Below are 10,576 nucleotides of genomic sequence, written 5' to 3'. Positions count from 1 at the left end.
TACTTAAAACGTATTTGTATTTCATGAATTATATTATTACATTTGGCCTGCAGGCCTTGGATAGATTTTCATTTTGGAGAAATGTTTTGTGCAGCATAGAAATACGAAATATAGATATATTTAAAAATATATATAGAAATATAAATATGTAAATAATATATTATTACATTTGGCCTGCAGTCCTTTAATAGATTGTCATTTTGGCCCTCTTGGGGAAAAAGTTTGGGAACCCCTGGTTTAGATGGTTAAGTTTGTAGTCTTTAACCTGTCAGTTACATCGTATGAAACTAAAATTAATCAGAGATAAATTAAAACCTCTGGATGCCACATGAAAAWAATCTGTTTATATTCTTGATGTTGATGACATAGTTAACCAAACACTCRTCAGAATACACAGAATACTTTACTGAACAAATCTGAGCATAAAATGAATCTAATAGATCTTTCATGGTTCCAGGGATTTTAGATTTGAGCTTTCAGTTTTACTGTAAAGGTAAATAAATGCACTTTTGTGTAGAAACTCAAAATTCTGCCTTGGATTAATCCAAATTTACCAAAATATTTAGCAATGAGACAAAATGTCAAACGTAGACACGGGAAAGAATGCATCTGGTTCTGCTGTCGTTTTTTTTTAAAGATGGTGATTAGCTGTGATGTCGATAAAAACAAAGTCATGATTTATTCTGCTGGAAATTTGAAACCAAACATTGCATCACATTCATCACGCAGGGGGCGGAGCAYGGTAAAAGCCATATTGGATTTCCAATCAGAGGGAAATGCCAGCCTCAGTCTAAATAAGAAGACATGAAGCTGGGTGAGTGAGCTTTCTGTCGGGAGGGGAATCTGAAGGAGGGATGGACAGAGGAGAAGAAACACTTACTGTGTACTCACCTCGACGCTGGCTGGTCTGTTGTGAACAGCGTGGGCCAATCGACTGTGACACCTCATTTTTTAAAATTTATTTAACAGGAAAAGATTATTAAAAATCAAGGCTGACTCAGCATAATTGCTGTTTTACAGCAGGTTCCTGTTCTGCAGCACATAAACACTCAGAATTACAGCATCACAATAACATCATTATACACCATAGACACAAAGACAAACAAGCATACCAAATTTCAGGAAGGCAGCAGGTATGTATATTACCCTGAACACACTGGAACAGAGGTACAATGACACTGCTGCCGCCCACGCCGCAGAGAAGACCGGCAGTTTTTATTTCTCTGACGTGCACCAGATTTATCCAACAGTTACCTGAGAGAGGACAGGACGGGGGTTCAGACCTGCAGTCTCCAGACCTCAGAGGAGAACGTCTTCAAAATTAAAATACTCTGGAACACATAAAGAAACATGATGATACTACATTATCCACCTCCTGTAATGCTGCTGTTATACAGCATAAAAAGCAGCTGAACTGTTTGAACAGATAAAACACAAAACGTCTGCAAATTATGTTATCCAGTGAGTAAGACATTAGCAATAACCTTGGTCAGAGTTACTAAAGACAGCTCCCTACGCAATATGTGACGTCCACAAATCCCCGGATGTCTGTCAAGCTGAACTGCAGCTACAACCGAGTCCAGTGCAGAAGTCATGGTTTCCAAAAACGGTATTTGTAAAGCATTGTTTCTACGAGTCTTGCATTGGTGACACCCRATATGCTAGGTCTCATATGCGAGGCATTTGGTCTTCAAAGCCGATTACTCAGAGAAAGAAATGTGATCGTTGGATTCGACTCAGTGGCTGAGGTTGCCTTCTACTGGAAAAATGTGAGGAGTATCTACATCTGATCTAAACACTTCTTTGCAGAAAAAAGACCAAAGGAGCACCCTGACCCCAGACCAGCAACTGTAGACTCTGGTAAGGTTTGTCCATCCATTTGTGTTGTTTTTTTCCTGCTTTAGTTATTCTTTTGTTTCAAAGTAACAGAAGCAAACTGCCCAAGTAAATGTGTCTGTTTTAGTGCTTACTCCTGCTTCCTGGTCATGCAGTTATTTAAATAATAATAATACTAATTCACGTGTTTTTCTTGAGCACACAACATAGCTTGCTAACGGCTAAMAGCTAACACCAGATAACAATGCAGGAACAAAACACTTACCTTTTTCAGATCAACGCAGTGGTTGGTCATTGGCAATCCTCTAAATTATAGCCAAGTGTTGCTGAAACCCTCATACTCTGTTTTGGCACCTGGAACGTCATCTTTGTTTACATGAATAAAAACCTTTGGATTCAGGCATGACGTATGCGGTTCACTGCGAAGTTTGGGGATTCCTGGAAATTCTCATGGTATCATCCCTGACCAACGCTATTCTTTTCTTTTAGAGCAATGGTGTCCAAATTCAGTCCTCATGGGCCGGTGTCCCAAATGTTTTAGAAGCTGCCCTTGTTCAACACAGCTGAACCTAAGGAGTGCTTAATTACTAGGCCTCTGCAGACCTTGACGGCATACTGAGGAGGCCTACTAATTAAAGACTCTTTAGGTTCAGCTGTGTTGAACCAGAGCAGCACCTAAAAGATGCAGGACACCGGCCCTTTGAGGACTGACTTTGGACACCAGAGCTTTTGTTTTCTAATTTCCCTTCAAGCCATCGAATGATGACTGTATGTTTTTGCACAGGGGCTCAGCGGTTGAGGTTTGTTCTGATGAACTCTGGTGAAAAACACTAGGTTCTGAACAATTCTGAGGAACAGTTTTGAGACTTTAGGCTGATTTTTTGAGCAGGTTTGGTTGGTTTTTCTGCTGTCATTTTCATGCGGGGATGTTTCGGTAGGACCTGCACGTTCGAGTAAATCAGCATGAATTCCAGGACTCGGGGTGTCCAAGCAGAACATTGCATTGTAAAAACCTGATCACGGTGGTTTTACTGTTGCTTCTGCTCAGTTTATGACCTTTCGTACGCCTCCAGGCCTCGTCCACAGAGGGAGGAAAGAGAGAGCTGCCCTTATTAACAGTGGCAGGCCTGGGTGGTTGTGTGTGATAAAGACGGATGGTCCAGCTCACACACACAAACACACACACAAACACACACACACACACACACACACACACACACTGCAGCCACTAGCAAACCATGCGAGTGCAGGAAGGGAAGAATGTGTGTTCCATAATAGAAGCATGAGAAAGAAATTAACAGCGAGGATAGCAGCAAGGGAAAAAAGTGTCTCCGACATGTGGAGGATACACCAACAACACTGAAACAAATTTCAATTCCCCTGACAGCGCATTGAAAACAAGCACAGCCGCCTCCCTGTTAAACCACCTATTACAGCAGGTTGGAGTCCCAAAGTGCCGTTGAGATTTTTTTTTCCTCCCTCCTCCTGGACATTTTTTGCAGTTAAGCACTTTGGCTGATGAACTGTACAGAGAGGCAAATTATCAGCAGACTTGGGGAGTGTGTCTCTGAGATTGGCTGCTGGAGGGATTATGGAAATGAAAATGAGAAGCTGATTCTCTGAGTCCGGGCTGAAACTCGGGACAAAAAGGAAAAAAATAAGTGAGTCTGTGGAAAGGTTGAGACAAAYGGCTGGCGTGTACTTCTTCAGCTCATCATAAAGTTCTCAGTGTTGGAAACATTTAGGGAAACAACTTGTTAGCAAAATATCTCATGAAGCACTAACCCTTAGCTCAATCAGCAAATTGCACGTGTGTCAAAGTTTAACTCAAAAAGCTATTTTGTTATTTAGCACGATTTATTCTAAAACATTTGCATTAAGACAGCGGGTGATATGCATTCTTTTAACCAGTCCTTTAATCTCCACAGAATTTAGAGCAGACATAAATATTACTCTCACACTAAGCTGATAAAGCTTGGTTTATTGTTTCATTTTAAGCTGTCACAATCATTTCATGAAATAAATCCTATTTGTCTAAAATGATAAGTTTTTTTTCTAAATCACACAGCCCTAAAACTATTATCAGCTTTAGCAAACCTTTTACCTGCTAAACAGAAAAATGTTCTTCAGTCATTCGGAGTATTTTGACATGCCTGCTGACATTAGCTTTTAACTCAAAGCCCTGCTGTGCCTAAGTATTTTCTCGCAGCGTGGCTGTACTCTTAATCTGGATTTTCTGCGTATTTCTGAGGTAATTATGGCATACCGACTGCGGTTAAATGTACACAGGCTGTGAGCCACTCAGACATTTACAGACACATCAGGACAGTGGCAGTGACCACGAACCGGAGACTTCAGTCTGCCTCAAATTTTCCAATAATTTCCTGGCGGGAGTGATGTCATCAAAAAAGGAACAATGACCCCAAAGTTTCTCGATGTTTCTCCAGTGTTTCTTATTCATTTGTAAGAGCTGCGTACGTTCAGCAGAGCTGGAGTTACACAGAAAAAACAATGCTAAAGAATCATGATTATTGTCTTCAATAAACAAAAGGTATACATCTGAAACATGCTGCAGGGATGAGTGAAGAATGTCTGACCTGAAACAACAGTTAACATGAATCCTCACCAGAGAACGGGTCCAACAGTGGAAAATACTCAGCGTACGAACAGGAAGTGGATGTGATGGAGGTATTTTGTTGAGAAGCAGGAATGGAGACGTCATCGCTCAGGTTTCAGATCAAACGTCAGGTTTTCTTCACCGCAGCGTTTCGAAACATTCAGGGCTTCGCCTCTTCGCTCCTGAGATGAAGGAAAACTGGCCGGGTGAGTGCTTACCTTTTGTCTTTTCTCAGCACCGAATGTCTGTATGCACCATAAGAGTTCGACTCGTGTTTTAGTTTTATTTGTAGTGAAGGGAGCTTGGAGTTGCCCCATCCTCCAAAAAGAGAAAGTTTCCTGAAGAAATTCTCTTAAATGAAATGTGTTGATGTGTTTGATTGTGAAACAGTGAAGATGAAAAGAAGCACGGTTATTTTTCCAACATGATAAATGTCTCATCCACACAGCGCTGAATGGGAACTTGAGCCGTTCACTTGAATGTTCCACGCTGAGACGTCGCCACAGGTTTGATGTCAGGATGCAGATGTTCCAGACGTGTCTCAGTGCAGGAAGAGCAGCAGGGCAGCAAGCCAGCGGTTGATTACCAAGCCTCTGACCCACAGAAGAAGTTCGTACACCGAGAGTTTCCACAAACTCAGGGATTCTGCTAGAGCGATCTGCAGACGGCGCCTCCTGGACTGAGCCTTGCTCCTTTTGTGTCTGTCAGAGGAAGAGGAGGAGTTACTGAGAGGAGAGTACTCAGATACTTTGGCCCAGTCCCATTAGCCATGTTTCCATCCAATTTTAATTTGAAATTTGAGCGAATTTTTAAAAGTTTGCAAAAAGGAAAAAAAAGAAATGCGAATCAGATGTGTTTCCATCAACTGGCTTGAAGCAAATCAATTACGTCAGACGTATGTAAGTAGTAAACAGGAAGTAAAAGTCGCAAACTCGCAGGGTCCACACATCTCAGGACAATAGAGAGAAGTTATCAGGAACGTGTTGCTACTATCGGGAAAGTTGTAATTATTCTGTCATGTTAACTAGTTCTGGTGATGTTACTGCTGTCTGGAGACGTAGAGAAAGAAATTAAATTCTCTTCATGTTACAGGAATAATTGAGAAGACGCCGACAGCGGGAGGTACCGGACAGACAATGGGAACAGCTGATCAACCATGTGAGGTAAATGTTTGCAACGTCAGAACTTATTCGGCAAATGTGTTTCCATCTCTCCTTTTTGCACAGTAACTCTTTTTCGCAAAACCCAAAAATCACCTAAAATGAGCGTATCAACTTTTTCACAAATTAGAGGAAGTTTTTTCRAATCAAGCCGTTTCCGTTCACCTTTTCTGATGCGATACTTCAAAATGCGCATTAAAAAACGTTGATGGAAACACGACTAATGCTCAGTGCCACCCTACGCCCCTCTGTGAAGTGTGGATTCAGTCCAAGTGCACATAAGTGTTCAAGTGCTCAGGTTACAAACATGCAAAAACGTTTTGAATTGGGACAGTACGGATTACGTTATTGACTTGCGCCTCTGCGTCGTAACTGTGACATCCAACATGGTGGGACCAATCACTGTTTTGGCATTTGATTGTATTGATAAAAATGATAACACAACTACAAAAAGCAATCGTTAGGAGAAGAAAGCGCATGAAGTGAAGGAGGCTTATACATCAGAGGAAGGTGCTCAAAACATCACACACAGCAATGAATTGTGGGTAATACACTTCGCCGAAGTCCATAAAAATGCAGACTTCGTGGAAGGGCGGAAATAGTACCCAAAATGGGTGGGGCGAAGGGCGGATGTGGAGAATATGGGACACACTACACACTCAAACGCTTCAACATGAACGCACATTTGAAGTGCACAAGAGGAACGAGGGTGGGAGTGCGAGCATTGGGACAGGGCTTTTCTGTTAATAGAAGAGTGGACAGTAAGGAAACATTTATTTTTTGATTGCCCGCAGTCAAACTTGGAGGCGACGATGTTAGGAGCAGAGAGTTTCTGACCTGGCCACGGCTCGTATGCAGCAGCGGGACATGTTGATGAAGGACGAAGAAGAAGCTCTGGCTTGCAACGTGGTCTCGATGCCCCTCAGGAGGTCGTTGGTCTTCAGCAGCAGCAGCATCTGTCGAGGAACTCGGTTCAGCAGGTCGCTGATCTGAGGCAGGTACTGAGCTGCGTTAGTCCGGATCTCAACGTCCTGAGAGAGAAAAGCCGTCACGCCTCACTGTTTCTGTTTACATCAGAGCTCTGATCATCCAAACTCTTACAAGTGTCAGATTTAACCTTTATGATTCGAACGCTGGAACACAACATTCAGGATTATCATGATAATCAGCCTGACTCAGAGCTGGCATCAGGCTGAAATAATAGTTCTGTTCCTCCTTCGTTAGACTTCACGCTTCGGTTCCGTCATTGACAGAAAGGCCATTGAATTTTAGCTTTTGAGGCATTTTGTTGGTCTCTATGTTGACATTTAAAGTCTTACAGGCAGAAACTGACTCAGAACATCTCAGTAATCCAGGTAGAAAAATAAATAAATAAATAATTAGGACTGCCACGATTAGTTGCAGTTTACATTAGTTACAATTACATTAGTTGACGTAACCCTACTTTTATGTTTCTAAAATATTTGTAATTACTAACTGTTTGTTAGTCCAAAAACCCATTATAACCTTTAAAATAAACATTTATTTACCAAAAATATATAATTTTAAATCTGAAAAGCTTAGTTACGGCCCTGCATCAAACACCGCCTGCTGCTCCGCAGACACAACACGTGTCACATGACGAGGCAGTCTGTTTCAAAGTGTTTTATGGATGTTTTGTTGACTCTATTTAGATATAGGTAATTTCTTATGTACAGTGCTTCAGTTGAAGTGATCCTGCATTGCCTTCCTGCCTAGAGCTGTTGCCCCCCCCGGCTGCAAAACATTCTGGAGACGTTCAGGAGCTTCCTTCATGTTTGTTGTTTGTGTATATAAGATAATAGCTTAATGTGTAACGATTGCAACATCCTTCATGTGTTCAGTTTGTTACTGCAAACTAAAAAAACAAACTTTAAACTGCAGTAAACCATATTATTAAAGGAAAAACAGACAAAATTATCAGAAACTGTCTCAAAGAAAAACAGACAAAATTATCAGAAACTGTCTCAAAGTAAAAAAGCCATCATATGATGAAGGAAGTGACAAACTCAAACTGGAGGACAAGTGGATGGAAACGAGAACAAAAGAAAAGGTGCTTTAAATGACGGAGTGGAGGGAAAAAAGAACAGATCCAGAAAGAAAGAGAGCAGCGTTTACCTCCATGGCAACTATTTGTTCTCTTTGATGTTGCTGCTCGAGTCGCTGCGCGAGCGCCAACGTCTTCTTCTACTCCACTTCAAAGGCCTTTTCCTGCTGCACATCAGCCGGCCTAAATTACACTATTAGTCATGGAACAGAGTGGACTGCAGGCTTACAATCCTTCAGATGCTCAGCAGTCKTTAGACAGCGGCAGAAACCAGGACAAGTACAGGACATTACGGGAATGAGCTGAACTACTGTGAAATCTGCGCCTGATTGGAAACAAAATGGAGACTTAAATTCAAAGCACAAACAACTGGGTTTGATTAAACTGCTTTATTAAAAAGCTTCAGCTCACATTAASGTAATATTAAAAATATGAAACTAATCAAGGAGTGGTGTTTTGAAGAAATCTGAAAGTCTGAGAAAGTATCCATTGACAGGTTTCATCAGAAAAATCTGACAGATTTAAATTAAAATGTTAATGTTGAAAGTTGCAGCAGTAGTTACATTAGCACTCTTGTGAAATGTTCTAGTTTGGTACATAATATTTAGGKTCAAGTGTTTATTTTTTTGTGGATTTTTTAAGCCTGTCAGCAGCATTGTAAGAGCTGTCAGTCCACATAAACAGAGTTTTGAGAAGCRCAGAGGGAGACAGACAGCCAGTCGACACTGTGACACAGATAAACCCGGTCCGTCTGTCTCTAATGCCCACAGGAAATGCTGAGAAATGACAACCCCGATACTGCAAACATTCAACATCTGATCCAACTACATTATCCCTCTCGTATGAGCGAGTCTCAGAGGAGCCACAGCCATAATCTGATGACAGAAAACAGAAAAGAAGATCTATCACAGGATCAAAAACATGTTTCCTCACAGATTCACACCAGTTTGTATATTCAAACTGAAAATCTTACAAATGTTAAGTAAAAGCATCCCCTATTGACTCTTTTTTATTGTTTTAACCAAAGTGCTCAAGCATTTTAAGATGATAAAACCATAAAAAACTCTGTTCCATATCTTCTTTTTCCAAAGTTTTGCTTCAAAGATCACTGGCAAGTTTACACCAAAGATGGTTTTGTTTAAACTATTTGACACAGAAAATGTAAAAAATAGGCCTTGTTAAATCTTTTTTTCCATTACAAGTAGAGGTTTGTTTAATCCTCAGTGTTCTGAAGACGTCAACTAACCTAAAACGTGTTCATCAACTACCACTACCTCCCTCTGGAGAAAGAGTTGAAAGACTTRTGATCATTTCAAGGAATGTCATCAAACGTAAATTCCACTTGATTGAAATGACTGAATGGTAAGTTGAGATAAACAACAGAATCTCCAGAAACACATTAATATTGATCAGCTATAGTGATCATCAACATGTCTGGGCTATGTGTGGCCACAGATAGATCACAGAAAGAGATACGATTTTTCCCAAATATTCCTCCCCAAACCATTTTCCTCAAACGACTGCAGCCCCTCGCGTTTAATGTCACACCTACACCTCAATTTCATTTCAACCATTTCCTCAATTTACTAAAAAAATTGAACCAAGAATTACCAAGCTAAAGACATGATGTGCAACACAAAACACCATCTCTCCCCCCCTCCAGTCCAAATAACAGGGTCTTCAGAAGTGCTCTGCGAAGTCCTGCCTGGGGAATAACAATTAGTAGCAATTATGGGAGGCTGGGGGGGAGGCGTCCGCACAGCTGTCAGCAGGACACAGAGAAGGTGACGCCGTTACATTTGCATCTGAAAGCTTCAATAAGGACATATTGTACTGCGAGTGGCGCAATAATAGGCTGTGCAAAAGGCAAAGGGAATTCATTTGGGGAAGGGGAGGGGGTGTGGGGAAGGAGGGATCTGGCTGGTGATTTTTAACAGCACATTAAGAGCCCGCCGGCTGATTTCACCCAGCAGACAGTTGAATAGAATGTTCAGAGATGAAGACAGAGGGAGAAAGTCAGAAGTGCATTATTTTCTACTAATAAAGCTGTTTGACTGAGTAAAGATGTCAAATGCAGCAGTTGAACATAAAACGTACTAATCAACTGCACGGGTTAGGACAAATTATTAATTCATGGCCTTAAATGAAAGGAAATACCCATGTTTGTTTTTTTAAACTTATCTCATTCAGCAAAATGTAAAAGACTTGTAATATGAATGGATTAATATTGTCTACTGCCTTTCATGACAGTTTTAATTCAAGATGGTCACCACGGCCATATTTTTGTCAGATGTAATAATGCTCAGAGTATGTGTTGAAGACGACTCTCAGCTACCATCTTATAATCATAAGTTAATTATCAGTTTATCAAGTTCTAGATATCCTGTGGTGGCCATCTTGAATTGGGTTGACCACAAATAGTCAGTTGTACAAGTAAACCCAATGACTGCTTTAGATCATCAGAGGTACAGCACAGGCTCAAGGACTGGGAGGTAAAGTTAAAGAGACCAGACTGAGATGGTTTGGACATGTCCAGAAGAGGGAGAGTGGGTATATTGGTTTGGACATGTCAAGAGGAGGGACAGTGTGTATATTGGTTTGGACATGTCCAGAGAAGGGACATTGGGTTTATGGGTGTGGACATGTCCAGAGAAGGGACAGTAGGTATATTGGTTTGGACATGTCCAGAGAAGGGACAGTAGGTATATTGGTGTAGACATGTCCATAGGAGGGACAGTGGGTATATTGATTTGGACGTGTCCAGAGGAGGGACAGTGGGTATATTGGTTTGGACACATCCAAAGGAGGGACAGTGGGTATATTGGTTTGGACACATCCAGAGGAGGGACAGTGGGTATATTGGTTTGGACACATCCAGAGGAGGGACAGTGGGTATAT

At 41.2% G+C, this 10,576-nt stretch overlaps 1 protein-coding gene across 5 annotated transcripts in view; it reads right to left on the bottom strand.

The window, feature by feature from the left end:
* Positions 1-3,785: 3,785 nt before the first annotated feature.
* adck1 (aarF domain containing kinase 1) overlaps positions 3,786-10,576 on the bottom strand; it is a 48,672-nt gene continuing 41,881 nt past the window's right edge. For 3 of the 5 annotated variants that reach the window (XM_014011876.1, XM_014011875.1, XM_014011877.1), the window contains 2 exons: positions 6,451-6,644; positions 3,798-5,154 (listed from right to left, as the gene is read on the bottom strand). In XM_014011876.1, coding sequence (XP_013867330.1) covers positions 4,995-5,154; positions 6,451-6,644 — 354 coding nt within the window. In that variant the 3' untranslated portion in view covers positions 3,798-4,994. Of the gene's footprint in view, positions 5,155-6,450; positions 6,645-8,258; positions 8,554-10,576 lie in introns of those variants that run through there. The other 2 variants (XR_001310500.1, XM_014011878.1) reach the window with 2 other exon arrangements.

Source organism: Austrofundulus limnaeus, unplaced genomic scaffold (assembly GCF_001266775.1).
Source record: "Austrofundulus limnaeus strain Quisiro unplaced genomic scaffold, Austrofundulus_limnaeus-1.0 Scaffold85, whole genome shotgun sequence".
NCBI lineage: Eukaryota > Metazoa > Chordata > Actinopteri > Cyprinodontiformes > Rivulidae > Austrofundulus > Austrofundulus limnaeus.
Note: the sequence above shows the minus strand (reverse complement) of the source record. Positions and strands in the feature narration are given on the sequence as shown.